The sequence below is a fragment of the Strigops habroptila genome, chromosome Z, assembly GCF_004027225.2.
Source record: "Strigops habroptila isolate Jane chromosome Z, bStrHab1.2.pri, whole genome shotgun sequence".
Taxonomy (NCBI): domain Eukaryota; kingdom Metazoa; phylum Chordata; class Aves; order Psittaciformes; family Psittacidae; genus Strigops; species Strigops habroptila.
The window spans coordinates 99,037,665-99,055,938 of NC_044302.2; the positions used below are offsets into that span (position 1 = coordinate 99,037,665).

The 18,274-nt window shown below is 49.2% G+C and overlaps 1 protein-coding gene across 1 annotated transcript in view; it reads right to left on the reverse strand.

The window, feature by feature from the left end:
- Positions 1-2,115: 2,115 nt before the first annotated feature.
- ZBTB7C (zinc finger and BTB domain containing 7C) overlaps positions 2,116-18,274 on the reverse strand; it is a 92,568-nt gene continuing 76,409 nt past the window's right edge. The window contains exons 3-4 of the mRNA XM_030470898.1: positions 10,733-11,929; positions 2,116-5,427 (exon numbers count right to left, since the gene is read on the reverse strand). Of these exons, the coding sequence (XP_030326758.1) occupies positions 4,791-5,427; positions 10,733-11,913 (1,818 nt within the window). The 5' untranslated portion in view covers positions 11,914-11,929 and the 3' untranslated portion in view covers positions 2,116-4,790. The remainder of the gene's footprint in view (positions 5,428-10,732; positions 11,930-18,274) is intronic.

The following is an 18,274-nucleotide window of genomic DNA, read 5'->3' on the forward strand; positions in this document are numbered from 1 at the left end:
GCACAGCTCCTCTGAGCAGTTTCCAGATTTTTCACCCTCTTCTCGCAAATATTCTTCTTTTTGTTTTATGGCATTATAAGCAAACCAGAATATGAGCATAAAACAGGGATACAAACCAGAAGATGCAAAAAGAATTAAAATTGTTTAAATAGCTAAAAAGTGATCCACTTAATTTTGCTTTTGTATTTGTTTTCTGCTCAGAAACACACTGTTTATGCGCTGTGGTCCTGCAGGCTGTGAGCACAGATGAGATGCTCAGCCACTGACTGTCTGCCCTGGGAGGAGGATTGGTATTTCCATCTTCTCAAGCCACATTTTTGGACTGGTCCAGACCCCATCCTGAGCACTTGATGCTGCAGAGTGCTCCTTGTGAGCATGAGAGAAGGAAAATAAGTAGCTGCTGTGAGAGCTCGGGATGCTTTGCTGGGATTGCAGCAGGGTGTATGACCCATTAGGCCAAATCCCTGGTCCCCAGGCTTGGGAGGATGGACTTGGACCCTTATTTCCCATTGCATTCCCAATGAAAACAGACTGGGAAGAAGTCAAGCTGACTGAGCTGCGAATGGCCCCTGGGCTGCGCCAGCATCCCATCCTCCTGGAAAGGTTTTGCCAGAGGCTGCCTCATCAGCTGAGCAGAGAGGACGGAGCTGCAGTGCTGGAAACATCCCTCCCCATGGTTAAGCTTATCTCACTGCACCTATGGGAAAGGAAAGCGGTTTAGTCCAAGCTAGTTCTTCCAAACCACGCTGGTAGGTAGGAGATGACAAGTACCGTGGAAGGTGATTCATCCCATCCCTGGGAGGTCCAGTGTAGGTGGGGGTGAATCACCCGCCAGCACTACCTGAGCCAGGACGGCTTCAGAGGAAATCACATTGCGGGTTAGGACACCCAGAACTGAAGTGTCAACACACAGGTGTCTCAATGTGCACAGAGTGTCTGTTACTCCACTTCTAAATGGCTGAACAACTTGGGATGGGTCCCACCGTTCCTACCTGGAACCTATTTTCCAAGGTTTCGCACCACTTGCAAAAATAAAAAGGAGCAGCAACATGAACTACAAGGCTCACATTTGTGTCAGCTGTGTTCACAGAATCATGGAATCAGGGAATGGTTTGTGTTGAAAGGGACCTTTAAAGGCCATCCAGATCCAATCCCCTGCCACGGGCAGGGACACCTTCCACTAGAGCAGGTTGCTCCAAGCCCCTGTGTCCAACCTGGCCTTGAACACTGCCAGGGATGGGGCAGCCACAGCTTCTCTGGGCACCCTGTGCCAGCGCCTCAGCACCCTCACAGGGAAGAGCTTCTGCCTCAGAGCTCATCTCAATCTCCCCTCTGGCAGGTTAAAGCCATTGCCCTTGTCCTGTCCCTACAGGCCCTTGTCCAAAGCCCCTCTCCAGGTTTCCTGGAGCCCCTTTAGGCACTGGAGCTGCTCTAAGGTGTCCCCTTCAGGAGCCTTCTCTTCTCCAGGCTGCCCCAGCCCAGCTCTCTCAGCCTGGCTCCAGAGCAGAGCTGCTCCAGCCCTCGCAGCAGCTCCAGGGCCTCCTCTGGCCTCGCTCCAGCAGCTCCACGTCCCTCTTGTGCTGTTGCCCCAGAGCTGGACCAGGACTGCAGGGGGGGTCTCCCCAGAGTGCAGCAGAGGGGCAGGATCCCCTCCCTGACCTGCTGCTCACGCTGCTGCTGATGCAACCCAGTGCTCATCAGTACCTTTTGCAGCTGGCCCTAGGAGCCATGGTGAGAAGAAGAACAAGAAGCCATGGCATCGTGAGCTGGGAAAGAGCCCCACATGTGTCTAGTCCCAGGTTTGATGCTCATCATGCCCATCCTGGCTGGGGAAGGGGAGCAGAATCCTGGGAAGGCACCTCCCTGCTTAGCTGGGCTCCCACATGGATACCTGTGGCCTGGAGTCACCACACAACATGAACAATGGGAAGAATTAGGGTTTTCTCTAGTTCTCCCTCTCCACCCCAAAACATGATGGCTGCCAGCACCCGGCTCCATCCATCCCTACCCAACCCAGCACGACACGGGAAAATCAACCTTAACTCAGTCATCACAATGCCAACGGCCCCTTGGGTTGGAGCCCTTACCAGCTGGATGCTTAACTAATGTGTTATTGTATTGGCTTTCCAAAAAGTGCCTTTGGAAAGCACCAGATTTATGAGTCCAGGGAACATCCAGTGACCTGAGGCCATAGGCATGGCCATGCCGACCCGAGGAGGGAGGCAGCTCAGTATCTGCAGCGGCTTAGCCTTCTCAGCATGGCCACAGGCAAGAGAACCAAGTCCTGCTTATAATTTAAGATCATCAATTAATGCAGTTTAATAAATACATAAAAAGATCTGGTATCTTTTTTTTCCATCCACTTTCTAGCGTCAATCCAAGTTAAGGGTGATTGTCCCGTGAGTAAGTAAGGCAAATCTGTTTGTGTGTGTGTTCCTCTCTCCTTTTTTTTTGTTTTGATTTTTTTCCCCTATTGTTTTGTACATAAAGCAATCACATAAAAATAGTTATAAATAGAAAAATTGCAAAGGCTTTTCCCCGCTAGACAAATAGGAAGGAAAAAACAAACGAAAAAAACCAACCCAACCAACCCAACAAACAAATTGAGACAGAAAAAACACCTTGCTTCAAGTCCTCGTAGATTATACAGTACTCAGCATCTTTGGATACTTTACAATGACTCCAAATCGTAGACAAAAAAACACCTGAAGTAACCGTCCATTTGCAAAACATCGCTCGTGTAAGAAGTTGGTATGGATTAAAACAAAAAGAAGGTTTGATGCAGTTTTAAGAAGTTTTCTTCTTTTTTTTTATTTTAAACTCTCTCCATTGACTTGTTGCACACTGAGTCTCTGCAGATTTCCGCTTGGAGGAGGAAGCAAGCATTGGGCAGTTCCTTGGGATCGTTCCTGCTAACGATGGTCTCAGAGCAGAAGTCCTTCATACCCTCATGGTGGGCTGTGGATCCCCTGTGTCCCCTCCCATTCTCTGGTGGGGACACCATCATCCAGCCACCGCTTCAGAGCGACACCATTGATGGGCAGGCCAAGAAGTTAACGAACCCGTGGCCCTTTCATCCCCTTTGATTCTGCTGATGTTAAAAGGTAACAGTAAAAACAGAAAGAAAAATCCCTAACTTGTAACATGTACACTATCAGGTGCTGGCTCCATGTAAAACCAGCTTCCTGGGGCACCCACCTCAAGCTGTCTCAGCCAGTGGTGAAACTGGGGTCCCACCACATCTAAGAGGAGCAGTTGGAGGCAGATGGCCGTCAAAAGCCTTTATGCTCGAAAGTAGCTCGTGGTTTTAAGAGCTGCAGGAGGCTGATGAGGCGATTCCGGCCACTTTTCCAGCCTCAAAAGAAATATCAGGTGGGGGTGTCCAAGCGAGGGTCTGCAGGGATGCTGGAGAGGACCCCAGACCTATTGGCCACAATGAGCGAGCTTCAGCTTGGAGCACCCCATTGTATGTTACTGCCTCATGTTTTGAACCAACAAATGGTGAACCAACAAATGGTGAAGAAATAGTACTTCTCCTTCTTGCAAGTAGACCATCTTATCTGCAAGACACCTTTAGTGGAACTCTTTTCCACAAAGATCCCTTGAGACAAACAGCAGGGATATTTGCACATCCAATTTTTTCCCATCGACATTGCAGATTCAGGGACACTCCAGTGTTTTGTAAATTTCGTCATCAAAATATGTATAGGAATTAGGGGGAATTAAGGACAAAACCCTATACATTTCAGAACGGTCAGCGGCGGTGAATTCTGACTCTTTGGTTTGAAATGACGTTTTCATTTCAAAATTCCCCCATGGTTTATTTTCGCAAAGCAAGGTTTTAATAAAAGCTCAGAATCAAAAAATTTCTGATCCTTCCGAAAGTTTTCCTTCACCTTTTCAAGCAACTGCAGTTAAAGTACTCAAAATAGGCTTTGGTTCTCCTTCCGAAGTTTTGAAATGGACAAAGAACCAAAATAAGTAAAAATCCCCTTTTCCACCCAGCTTTGCTTCTGAGTGATTTTCTATCTTTTTTGAAAAAAAAATTTTCTTTTTAAATTTTTTTTTTAAGATTTTTTTTTTTTTAATGTTTTTAGGGTCCCACCTCAGGGCTTTCTCACCAGCCCTGCAAATCTGACATACCACTGAGAAAGCCAATGGCCAGGATTCTTCCCCTCCCAACATGGTTGCTTGACCCTTCCCTTTATCCCTTGTAGAATGAATATTGTTGCCAGACATGGGAATTAATCCAAAAAAAAAAAGGAAAAAAAAAACCCAAAAAAAAGGAAAGAAAAGTCTTTTTGACCAAAAGGGCCAAGGAATGTAACATATCAAAACCAAGTCTGGTTGTCAGTGTACAGTGGGCCCCACAGGTGGAAAATGGGGAACATCTCCCCCCAGAAGAGCCATCTCATGGTGATGGCCATGCCCTGGACTAAGGCAAGTGACATTTTTGGGAGCATTTTGAAGAGAGCAACAGTCCTGGCCTGGCCTTCCCAGATGGAGCTGTGAGCGGTGGGTGGATGGATGGGGAAGTAAGTGCCCCACAGCCCCAAAACCAAGTGCATCGCAGAGTCTGAAGCGCCGGGGCCGTGGGGCATAGAACCCATCTACGCACCCACTCACCCGGGGCATGGCCCCATGCCCCAAGCCCCACGGCAAGCCATGGTGGCGAGGGGACACAGAGCTTCTTGGGAGCCAGATGATGCGAAAGGGCAGGCAGGGATGCTGAGAGAGCTGGTCATCCTGTTGGGAAGGGAAGCGGACCTATGGCGGGACCAGACACGGGTTTATTTGCTTGCCTCTGAGATGGGAGCCACATGGCTGAGCCCTGCCAAGCCGTTGAAACCCGTGCTCCATGGATCAGGGAGGGGGAAGAAGGGTTGGGCAGCGAGGTTTTCATTATGGCCCAGGGCGAAGGCGAAGATGCTCGCGTTCCTCTCCATGTCCAGCTGGGCTCGTCGGAGGAGCTTCATCTGGGTTTCTTCAAACTGGCTCTCCAGCTCCTGCAGGCTGAAGGGGGACTTGGCCCCGCTCAGAAAGTGCTTGGGGCTGGGGCCAGGAAGGCACATGGCCGTGCTGCCGAGGTGGCCACTCATCTCCTCCAATGTTGGCGGCATCACAAAGCTCTTCTCCACCGGTGGGCCACCGGGAGCAAAGAGCAAGCCGGCTGCCCTCCATGCTGCGGGCTTGCGTCCTCTCCGGGGCCGGGCGATGCGGCAGCTCTGGCGCTTGATGTGGCGATGGAGATGGTCGGAACGGGTGAAGCTCTTGTAGCAGAACTCGCACTGGTAGGGCCGGATGCCGGTATGGATGCGCATGTGGTTCTTCAGGTCATAGTTATGCACAAACTTGGCATTGCAGTGGATGCACAGGTACGGCCGCTCCCCAGTGTGCTTCCGCATGTGGATCTTCAGCTTGTCCTGCCTGCAAAAGAGAAGGTGCTTGGTCAGGGATGTGGTTGGCATTGCTCCCTGGATCAGGAGAGGGAAAGGCAATGAGAAGGTAGGGAGCTCATCCTAGGGCTTTCCCCAGTGTATGGATGCTCTTGGAAGCTGGTGGTTGCATCCACCTCCTCTTTCCCAGGGCGATAGAGCCTAAACATCGCACAAACCCAGCTCCCCATGTCAGGAGCGTGCAGCCCATCCTAGAGAGTTCAAAACAGCCTAAACTGGAGGGAAAAACCTTCTGGAATAAACCCCAAAACCATATGGGAATATCTAAATAAGTACAGCTATATTCCTGCCTGCAAATAAGGAAATTAGTTGAGTTTGGAGAGCCTGGCAATGTAGAGCAATACTGCTCAAACGAATTCCCGCTTGGAGCCGATTTTCCTTTCCTTTTATCCTTGCGCTGACCACTGGGTGTCTCCGGAGCTCTGGCTTACAGCGGGAGCATGGCACAGGGTGAGGCAGCAGAGGTGCAGGCAGCGGCCAGCACCGCTGTCCTTCCCTGCCGTGCTCTCCAAGGTCAGCACACATCCAGCCTCATACACGTTTTGGGGAAGGTTCTTAAATACAGCCATAATACCCGCCCCAAAGGCAATTATTTACAAATATAGTGGGTTTCTTTTTAAGGGGAACATCTAAACCCAAGAATATTTTCCAAAGCAGGCGGTCCAATCGCTGGGTTTTTTTCCAATGAATGTTTCCTTCTGCAGCCTACAAAAATCACAGCTAATGCTTATTACTATAAAAAGTGAAGCTGATTGTAGCTGAACCAAGCCGCATGTGCTGCCTAGGCTGTACCAGTGGAGTTCAAGTAAGTAAACAGCATTCATACTGTTTTCCAATATGCTTTTAGTACAGTCCCTCCAAAACGTTAGTAATGCAGCTAAGAATACGTAGAATATACGGAGTCATGTCATTATTATATATAAAATATGTGAGCATGCAGAAGAAAAGCAAAACCCACCCCAAAAATCTAATTATGCTGGCAGGTCAAGCCCTCAGAACTTGCAAGGTGCTGCCTCTGCACTAATTTCTGCCACCCTGCCTTTGTGTATCTCGATACAGTTTTTGGTGATGAGACCAGCAGCACTCCAGTGCTGTGAGGACTTGCAGCCTTGGGATGGGCATCCCTGTGCACTAGTCCCTTGGGATCAAGGATGCAGACAAGTATCCCTACCAGAAGAGTCACTTCTTCACCAGATGATGCTTTATTGCCTTCGGGAAGCCAGTGCCAGCCTGGTCCTGCATCTGCTGCAGCAGCAGCACAGACAGCAGAGATGCTCCCTGCCTGTACAGAGGTTGTAACAAGCTCATGTGAGCTTTACAACTCATGCAGATTTTTAGAGAGACAGAAGAAAAGCATCTCTTGTTCTCCACATGCCAAGCCCAGGGCCAGATCCCAACTTCCCAATCTGAAATATTCAAAGATGCTGTTATCCCCAAAATTTAACAAGGCTGCATTTCCCCCGAAAGGGCTGAAATCCATTCTCAGCAGCACATGAAGCTGCATGGAAAATTTCATCCCAAATGGATAATGTGCAGCGGAGTCGTAAGCAGATGAACGCAGGGGCTTGCAATGCAGAATGTTGGGAAACGTTAATGAAAAGCAGAGCTACCAGCCCCACCTATAATATAATTTAAACCTATATATGTAATGTTTAACCTAGCAGGATCGCTTTTCCTAATAAACAAGCAGCGCGCCAGGATTACTGTATAATGTAAATACAGGCAAAGGGTTTTTTTTCAGGCTATTACCCATCTCCGGCAGCAGACAGGGAGAAAGAAACTCAATCCTCCCTGCCCCGACTGCATCTCCATGGGATGGAAGAGAGGTTTTACGGCTCTACCTGGAGAAGCTCAGGGGTTGGGGGTGTGTGAGGTGCTCCGGGTGCAGTGAAGCACCCAGGGGAAGATGCAGCATGGGGAACACAGGCTCTGCGAGATGGGAGAAAGAGAACCGTGCTCCGTGTGTGTGAATAACCTTAATGCAATTGCATTAGGAGAGCGATTAGGGCTCTGCGAGCTGTCACAACACAAATAATAGGAACAAATAATGTTAACCTTTCTGGCTGGAACAGTTTCTCCTTGAGCACTCCGGGGCTGTCTTGGTGGAAAAACTGAAATATTTGCAGTTTTCTCCAGCGTTTTAGCAGGGCAAACCAGCAGAGTAGAAGCTGAGCAGCCTTTGTTTAAGGAAAAAATTAATGAGCTATTAAATGAAGTCCTGCTTCCTGCGATCAGATGTCCTTGGGAGGCGGGAGTGCCAGATCCAGGTGCACGTGGGGTCCTTCCCATGGAATGCGGGAGCCCACTGACACGAAGGGGAAGGGATCTGATGGGGGAAGGTTGGGGGACTCCTCACCCAGGGAAATGTATTTTCTCTGTCTGGTCATTTGCTTCTCCACAGTTCCCTGAGTGCAGAAATAATGCAAAGGACTGATCCGGTCAGAAACCCCATTTGGGAACCTTGGCTTCCCTGCACCCTCATTCCCATGGGACCCCATGGGCAACTGTGTGGGCACGCACGTCCCTGGTGAAGGCACTGCTCACTGCCGTGAGTGCCAGCCCAATGCTTTCGGGAAGCATCAGATTCCCCTCAAAGAGCAAAGCATGTAATGCAAGTGGCGGCGCTCAGGAAATCCCGGCACAAATCTCTTCCTGCATCTCAATCACTCCACTTTGCTTAAATACACTTTTCCCTACTGGAGACCTCTCACATTAGAGTAGTGTTGAAAATGGCTAAAAAACCCCAACCAACCAATCAAAGCCAAACAGCTGCATGTTATCCAAAATGCATTTGAAAATAAACCGATGTTTTGAAATTTCCACTTTGCTCAGGGTGTTAAAGTAACAAAACCCCCTCCAGCCTCCAGTTCTGTGCGGGGTGATCCAAATGAACAGCTTCGGTTTTGTGAATGAATCTGGGAGAACATCACCCACACCACTGAGTTAATCCCTGTTTTCTTTGGGGTTATCTTCCTGGGTTAAAGTCCTCCTGCCCCTGTGCTTTGTGTTTAGAAGCTGTTAAGTGTACAAGAGGGTGTCTGGTTTAGCCCTGTGTTAGTAATGGGCCGTGCTAGACCGTCTCTGTGTGGAGCTTTTAACCTCTGAGATGCTGATATAGCCTGTCTGTATTAGGGGTCAGGATACCTGAATTCCTGAACCCTCCTACTAACCCTCCTCCTAACCCTCCTACTAATTCCTGAACCCTCCTACTAACCTCAGCAGTGACGATGAGTCAGTCCCAACATTGCTCCGTGCCTCAGTTTCCCCAAACGAAGCCAACGATGCTGCCTTTCCTTGCAAAGGACTTCAAGAGCCCTCTGGGAGGGCTCAGATTTATTATCCCCATTACAGAGAAGGTGTTGATGATGGGTCAAAGCAAGCTATTTCCTCGTCAGCAATTAGCACCCGCAGCATCACACCCAGGACAGCGATGGGGCCTGCAGGATGGGGCTGTCCGGGTCATCCCTCCAGCCCGGGATACAGCCACTCTCACTGGGCTGAACCCATCCTGCTCCTCCCAGCAGAGCCCACCTATCTGGAGGTGACAACCCAGCGCTAACCTCCGGATGAAGCAGGATCCGGATCTGAATTCCTGCAGGCAGGAATTAGCACCCGGCAGCGGCCTTTCCCCTGCACATAGCAGGGGGAGCTGGCTCACGTCGCATGCACCCGCCTGAGGCATGATGCTCCCTGCATTATAATATGGTGTCTGCTGCGTTAATGGAGAGGAGCATGGAAATTTATTTTCAGGTCAAATCCTCATCATCTGCATAACTTCCACTCGAATATTATCACAGGGATGGAGAAGAAAAGGCAGGCTGAATGTGGGAGCACCCCAGGTGTCCGGCCATTGTCAGGAGCTCGCTTTTGCCTACTGTGCATATTATTTTCCTCTGGTTTGCTCGCCCCAGCTTAATAGGGCTCTCTCTCTCACACGCAGCCAGGAGCTGAAATACCATGGTCTTGTCAGAAAGCTTTATTATTATGGTAAAGATTGTACTCATTAGATATTAATTATACCTAGCAAGAGCAGGTCCAGGAATCTATTTGTCTCTGCTTACCGATTAAATTTGCCCAGCTTTTCAGAGAAGGGTTGCAAGCAGTAGCATTAGATTTGTGTAGCCTGCTCTGATTTATTACCATTGAGGGGTTTGCTGGGGTGAAGGGAAGTGCAGAGGCTGGGATTTGGTAGGAGGGGTGGACCTGGCTGGCCATAAGTGCCTTGGAGCAGCCCATGTTGGGGCTGGTCTCACCCAACCTATGTACCTAAAAGTTAGTTGCCCTAGCTAAGCCCTGTCTTTGGGGTCAGGGATGGTCCCTTCACTCATTCGCTTCCTTTATCTTCCTCTCTGACCATGCTAATCTCTTTCCACTGACCATGGAGGGAGTCGAGGTGCCAGGCTCCTGGGTGGCCGATGTTCAGGGTAATGAATCATAGAATCATTTAGGTTGGAAAACACCCTTAAGATCATCAAATACAACTGTGAAGCCAACACTGCCAAGTCCACCACTAAACCATGTCCCCAAGTGCCACATCCACGCGTCTTTTAAACACCTCCAGGGATGGTGACTCCACCACTGCCCTGGGCAGCCTGTTCCAGCACTTGACAATCCTTTCCGTGAAGAAATTTTTCCTAATATCCAGCCTAAACCTCGCCTGGTGCAGCTTGAGGCTGTTTCCTCTTGTCCTATTGCTTGTTACCTGGGAGAAGAGACTGACCCCACCTCACTACTAACGTATAATGATTAGGACCTAGCCTCAGAAAGCCCAGGCACTGCCATGTCTAAACACGTGGAACGGGGTTGTGGTCTGCACAGATGCCAAAATGTGCAAACCCAAACTAATTACATCCCGCAGCTAGATGGCCCTCCCAGCTCAACGCATCTCCCAGCACATTAGAGATGAAGCCTCCTTGGCTGTTTGACCATCTGTTTTCCAGCTCGTTCTGGTCCAACTGTGGTGAACTATGGTGGGGTTGAAAATACCCTGTTGCTTATTTAAGCTTTTGTCCAGTGAGGGGATGTATCCAGTGAGTTGTGGATGTGATCCACAACCCACCAAAATCAGTAGGTTCATTTCTTTCCTCCACCCTGCCTTCCTCCCTTTTTGTTTTTCAGAAGGGATAGAGATCATGCCCTGCCTTCTTTGCTGCTTTTTTGGGGAAAAATAGATGTGTAGCTTAAGAATCAGCTACGGGTCATGACGTGGCCCCTCCAACCACCACCACCACCCTCCCCACATATGGCTATGCACAGCAGAGGTACCCAACACATACCTGGTAAAGCGGACTTCACAGATATTGCACATGTACGGCTTCTCTCCCGTGTGGGTCCTCATGTGTCTGGGCAGCTTGCCGGCTCCCATGATGACTTTGTTACAGATGGGGCATTGCTGGGATGCCTTGGGCTTTATCTTCCTCTCTTCCTCCAGGGGCCATGGTGGAAAAACTCCTCCAAACTGGGTAGCGCTTAGGAAATTGAGATAAGCGCTATACTCAGTCTCCGCCTTAATGTGCCCTAAGGGAGCTGCTGGGGTGTTGGTAAATATGTCCTTGAAGAAGTCATTAGGGAAAGGAGGCGGAGGCAGGTCTTCCTTCTCCTCCTCTTCCTTGATCTTCCTCTTTTTGATCACCAGATCTAAGGGGCCATTGTCTACTTGTGGCTCCTTGAGCTGGGAGAAGGAGTTAAAATCGCCGTTCCATAGATGTGGGAAGAAGCTAGGGGCAAAAGGAGAGAGAGCTGGCCTCCTTTCTGGGATGTTCGCCTTAGGGTACAAGTTTTCCCTTAGCAAGGACTCGATGGAGAAGTCTCGTATCACGCCCAAGTGTCCAGAGGAGTTGTTGGCTGGGTAGTGATTTGGACAGTCTTTAGGTGCTTCTGTATATGCTTCTTCGGTAAGATCAGACTTAGAAGGGCTTTGGTGACAGCTTACTTCTTGGACATCAGTTAGGTTCTCCTGATTGACAAAATTTTCCACTTCCTCCTCCTCTTCCTCTTCCTCCTCCTCTTCATCTTCATCTTCGTCATCATCTTCGTCGTCTTTGTCATCTTCCTCTTCTGCCTCTCTGTCAGGCTCCATGATTTCAAGGCATACATTGATAATGCACTGGATCTCCAGCATCTTGGCAGCGCTGAGGATGTGCTTGACATTTGAGGTGGTGATGGTGAGGGTTGAGGTGTAGGCAAACTCGAGGATGGCAGAAAGTGCTTCAGGCTTGACAAAGTCAATCTCGTAAACATAGGGCTGGTCTGTTAAAGTGCCGGTAGTGAAGAGTTTTTTGAAGTACTTGCTGCAGGCAGCAAGGACGGACCGATGGGTCCGGTACTCCTGGTCCTGTACAATGAGGATGACATCGCAGAGGAGACCGTCATGCCGCTGCTCGTTTAAACCACATAAGACTTCACTGCTGTGGTTTGGGAATGGGATCCCAATAAGATCTTCAATGCCATTGGCCATATTCTCATTTAGTGCCCTAGGACAAAACACAGACAGTGGAGCATTAGCAGGGGATTCACAGTCAATAATGCTGAAACGACCCTGCCTTCTCTTGGTGTCCTCCTCTCTCTTGCCTCACTTAGACCTCAGTAATCACCCTCTGCTTGCACTGCCCCAGTGCATCCCCATGTCACCTTCGACACCTTCCAGGTCCTCTGTGATTTAACCTCTGCTTCCCTCCACATCTCTTCATCTCTTCCTTTGTCTCCATCCATCTCTTCTCAGTTCCCACCCTATTCACCTTTTCATAACCACCACAAGCTCCCTCTTCTCTTCCATGTCCCTCCCCCAGGAACCTTGTGCAATGACTTCCCTCCCCATCACGTTTCTTCCACATCCTCCCACAGCCAACATCTTTCCAGGCACACGTTGGCTTTGTCCTGCCAGGAGCTATGTGGGGAAAAGGCAACGCTGTATTGCATCACACTGCCAAGTGCCAGCTCCTACACCGCTTAAACAAGATGAGCCAAGGAGAGCCCATCTCATCCATGCAATTGTTTTGGGGACTGGTATAACTGGATGTCGCAAACAGAAGGGACTGCTGGTCATGGCTGTTTGCTGCAGTAGGACAGAGGTCCTTACAGATTAGCAGGTCTCCAGTCCTGTGGCCTCCTGCTACATCATGCCTGGAAGCTATCCCATGTTACCTTAGCATGTAGACAACCCGCCTAGGGATGTCTTCCCAAGGGAGCGAGGTGACAAGAGAGGTGTCACAATGTACCTGAACTCTCAGAGAAAGACAACCAGGGATGAAGGGCCTGGCCAGAGCAGATGACTGTCTGCTGTCTTCACCTATGGGCTTGCTCCATCCCTAATCCTGTTTTGACTTGCTAGCGTGGTATCAAATGCCCTGTTCATCTGGCAGACACCTTCCCCTGCTACTGCAGATCCAGCTTCAAAGGGAAATTTGGAAGCAAAAAGCCCACACCCAAAAGGAAAACCTGCTTTTTTTTCCCTTTTTTTTTTTTTAATCTGTAAGATATTTCCTCTTTCACATGGCTCCAGCAGCCCTTCCACATGAGAAATCCCAGCAAAGGAGAGCGACTTCCTCCAGAAGGCGACGAATACATTAATCCCATCATACACGGAATACATCAAACAGCCAGAACGACTTTGAATACACTAACCCTTCGGAAACCCCCAGGACACAGAGCGTGTATTCATGCAGACAGTTCACAGCCGAGGGGTTAATCTCCAAAAGAGCCCATGGTAAACGTAAGTAAAACTGCAGCCCCACTCCAGCCCCTTTCACAAAGCTGAGACCACCCGGCAAGTTCCCAATCCCACCCTGCACCACCTCCTGGGATCCATCGGCATGTCCTGGGTGTCTTTCCCCGCTCAGTTTCTGATTCCAAACCTCTTTCCCACCAGCTGTAGGGACCTGGTCTACCCCACGGCAAGAGTCTGGCTCCCACCCAACCACCTGCCTCCAACCCTTGGGGATGGAAAGAGCCTGGTGCCATGAAGGTTATCCAGAGATATCCTTGGCCAGCAAGCCAGTGACCCCTGAGGGAGGCTGGGGAGCCATGGGGGGGATCCGACTGTCGCATTCCTGTGGGAAGAGGAATGCCATCTCCCTTCTCCTCCCTTCATTAGGGTCAATCTCCAGCCGAGACCTTGCAGATATCTCCCCCACACCTAATCAGCAGTGCTGTGTGGGAGCCTGCAAGCAAAAGCCTTGGGAAGACAGCACAACATACATGGATCAACCCCATGGAAAGGTTATGGGCCACTGGGAGCAACATGGGGATGGGGGACAAGTTGAGCTAGTGAAGCCTTGCAGGGGGCTGGAGGGCAGCCCCACCATGGGACCCCTCTCCAGCACCTCCCCATGCCCAGAGATGGGCAGAGGAACTGGGAATTACACCCCTCTGAGCCCCACTCCACTCCAGCCACGGGTATTTGTGTCCAAGGAATGATGCTCCAGCCCTGCATGCGGTGTGCCCATTAGCTCCACACTAATTATATCTGTTGTCTGAAACAAATTGATACATTACAGTGTGCTGTGCTTAACAATGTTAACTAGCTACGCTCCTCCACCAGCCCGACCAGCTCCGTATCAAATCTTCCTTGAAAATCTCAGATAAATGGAAGTAAATCCAATGTGTTCTCCAAGTGGAGTGTAAGATAATGAATAACCCCTGAGCCAGGGAGGAAAACACAACTTCCTTTTTAGGCCTTTGTACCCTTAATAATAAGCATGAGCAATTAAATTTTTATTGCTGTATTCATCTTCTACTCGTTTATTTTTGTTTGGAAGGAACATTAGTGTTAAAGGAGCTCTTTGCATGAAGGAACGTGTCTCCCTGTGAATCTATTTTGATCTTTTATTGCCAGATCACCTTAAGTGCAAAAGATCAGAAAAGCAGAATATTAGGATACCCTGCAATTAATCTTACAGAGGTTTTTTAGGGACATTAAACTCCATCCTCCTTGATCATGGATTATTAACTCAGCAGCAAGAAAGCGGGAAAAAAATTGAATTAGGAGATCAGGGGCTATACGTGATTATGAAACGATATAACATACAGCTCCTTTTGGTGGAAATGGACTCCTTTTCCTTTCCTCCTGCTCCTCTCCAGGTGTGGTTCTGTTAACTGAAGCACTTAGGTAAGCTGATAAGGCCAGGATGCTGGCAAAACTGAAGGTGATTCCTGTCATTTAAACAGGGGAAGAAACAGCCCATTCATTTGCATGCATTTGCATTTTTTTAACTCTCAGGGTGGTTTGACAGCTCCAATCTCAGCGAGCCTGAGAAATGACCTTATGGTTCCCATGCCCGCAGGGAGGCTGATGGCCAGAGGCTGGAAGTGTGCTGAGGTTGATGTTTTCCTTCCTCTCCCTCCCTCCTCTCCCTCCTCCTGGGCTCCCCCCCTTCCCCTTCCCCAAGCCAAGGGTGGGGTCCTCAAGAATAACAGGCATAAAAATAGCATCCGATGGTGACAAATGCCACCAGCGCATGCACACACATGTGCAGACGCTGAGCGGACGCCACGGAGTTAAACAGAAAAGTCACATTTTATAATAGTTACAGCATTGTTAAAATAAACCGGGGACGGGGTGGGGGGGAGGGTGGAGGGCACCTAAAATAAATGTATTCTGCAGATGATGTCTCGGAACACTGCATTTATGGGCATGCTTAAAACTCATTCATTACTTTCTTGCCAGGAAAAGCCCCATTTACAAACGCTTTGTCCCCTTTTTGGGTGAAAATTGTTCCGTTTTTAGGATGGATGGTCCCCAGGTACGAGCCAGGGAACACAGTGGTATTATAAACCGCCTGTGATGTACACTCCCTGGGTGACCCAGAGCTCATCCAGAGCACTCTGCTGCTCAAAAACCCTTGTGGTTTTTATTTTTATCTTTTGGTTGCTTTTTTCTCACGTGTCCTTTTAACTCCAACCCTCATTCAGCCTCTGAAAATCAGTAATATAAAACTGAAATATCATAGAAAGGTGAAATGTTCATTTAGCATCATGATAAGTAAAAAAACAGAAGTATACTCCATAGGCTATAGCGATAGTATGTATAGAATATAGATAAATTAATATTGCCTATATTCATTTATATGAATGGAAATGGGGAACTGCCACAGCCTGGAGGAGCCCTGGGAAAGATGTGCCAGCCCTGAGGCGGGACATGATCCTGTCCCTGGGTCTCCCTATCGCTCAAAGCCAAGAGAAGGAGACCTGTGAGGGCTCCTCATCAGCACTTCCCCCTCCCATCTCCTTCCTGATCTCCAGCGACACCACCCTGCAAAGCCCATGGAGGAGATAGAGGCTGCCAGGAAGAGCCCAGGCTTGTGCAACGCATGGCTCCTGGTTCAGGGTTATGGCTGGGACTGGGGCATGTCCCCTTCCCATCCACCTTATCCATGGGGACAACGCTTCACAATCTGAGTCTTAGCTGGGAGATGGCAATTTTGGCCTTTAATTGTATGCTGGCAAGTAACATTATTACTATTACATGCAGCATTGATTTATTATATGTATACTTTATATATTTCTAATTTTATACAATCACGTATTTTATCTATCTGTATGTACATATTTGCATTTGTTTATATATTTATGACATGATATCTATATACCAATATATAAATATATTTATATTTTTAAATATTTCCTATATGTCCTTATTTAATATTTCTATATTTTGATATTCATATAGAGATTCTCAGAGCATTTCGTCTTAATATTTGCATTGCTTGGCCTTCTCTTTGCTATGATTTTCCCTTTCACAGGAAGCTGCTCTGGCTCCTGACTACATTTCTTTTTGGTGTGCCTATATTCACTGTCGCCAGGAAGACATGGGGGTGCCCTAGGGTAAGCTGGGGAGCATGAAGTGGCTGCATCCCCCTCCCATCCCATGCTCATTCTGCATTCAGCACAGCGGAGGAAGGAGCCTGAGGCTCCGGCTGATCTCTGCCTACTACTGGTGTCAAAATGACATTTTTCCAGGCAAAACAATGGTGCCTCCAATTCTCCCCTTCACCCAGCCTGTGCATAGAGAGGGGTTCGGGGTGCAAGCCCAGAGGCAAGGCTTGGGGTTGAGCATCCCCTCCCCGGCTGGATCCTGCCACCCAGCACAGCATCCCTGCAGGCACAAACTCCCAGGAGGGATTTGAGCTCTATACCTGAAGCATGAGGCCATCACCGAAGCACCCCAGAGGTGGCTGGACCTGGATTCAGGGTGCTGAGCGTCCCTGGCCACCCTAACCTGCTGCCCATGCAGAAGGTCTCAACACCTTTTCCCACCCCTATTTATTTCCATGACCAACTCTCTCCCTCCCCTGGCCGGGGTGCTCAGCACCCCAAGGCAGAGACGCTTTGATGCTGCTTTGCTACCTGCTCCTCCTTCCCAATCCCTGCTCCAGGCTGCATCCCACCATGGTGCCATGTGTGTGGACCTGCCTACCACATCCATCAGCCCATAAATATCTGCAGGTTTTCTTTTTCCCCGGGTTTATTTGTGCCTCTTCGTAATGAGGCAATTAAGATGTGCATGTGAGATTACCCTAATCTGTCAAAATATTACAGCTACTTTCTAGGGGATACGCTGACCAGTGATCGATAGCTCCCACTCCGCAGCCACTATTGCTCTTTTGGGGGAATACGGGGAATTGTTGTTAATTTGGGGGAATAGCTCCATCCCCGCACCCACCATTGCTCCATGACCTTAAGCAAGTTCCTTGTGACCTTGAGCAAGTCCCTTGTGAAAGTGTCCCTGAGCGAAGCCACCCACATTGACACCCCACCCGGGGACAACACCATTGCCTTGGCCAAATGCTTGACTCCAATTTGGAAGACTCCTCTCAAACCAAGACGGAGTTGGGATCCCCAAAAGCCTATTTGGAAGGAAGGCTGAGAGGTGGGTTATTATTTTCCCTTTTATAAAGAAAACCCTCAACAAACCAAACAAAAGGAATGTGTAAAACCCAAAAAGGCAAATATTTCCTTAAGTACACCTCCCCTCTGAACATCTTGTCTCCAGAGGAACGTGTTATTAAACCACCCACCCCAGTACCCAGCGTTCCTCCCCTCCGGCAGGAAGGTGGGGCAGAGCGTGCTCCTCGCCTTTCAATCACTTCCCCGTGCGATGCCTGAAACGATGAAGAAAACGTGGTGACACCAACGGCTGCCTCCCTCGCATGTGGAAACCATCCCGTTTCTGAAGCAGAGGAGCCACTTCCCAGACCCAAAGATGATGCTGTGGGAGGGAACTGGCTCGCTAGCAGTAGCACGAAGGTTTTATTGCTGGGATGGGCACCCCAGCCTCCAATAACTGAGACCAGCCTTCCCCTTGGGACCAGTCTTGTTTGGGGAGTACAGGGTTGAGCCGGGAAAGTTGGGGGTGTTTTAAGAGGTACATGATAATCTCATCCACCCAAAACTGAGGATCCCTCCTCCAAAAAAATCATGGATTTTGCTGAGATCTGGACAAAATAGAAAAGGGCAAAAGTTTCCAAATGGGTGCTTTGGCAAGGAGGGATGGAAAGAGGGTTACATCTGCCACGGAAGATGCTCACTTGCAGCAAGAATGGGAAGGAAGCGCCATGGGTGGCTGCAGAGGTGGCATCACCCCACTTGGGTCCTGGCAAAGGAGCAGCTCCATCAACAGAGCAGGTCAGTAGAAGTTAAGGGAATGCTCTGCGGGATGGTGGTGCAAAGTTGGACAGGGCTCGAAGCAACCTGCTCTAGTGGAAGGTGTGCCTGCCCATGGCAGGGGGTTGAACTCTAAGGTCCCTTCCAACCCAAACCATTCTGTGATGCTATCCAATGCTGCCTATAGTGGCCAACCAGGGCCCTAGTGACACTCATAC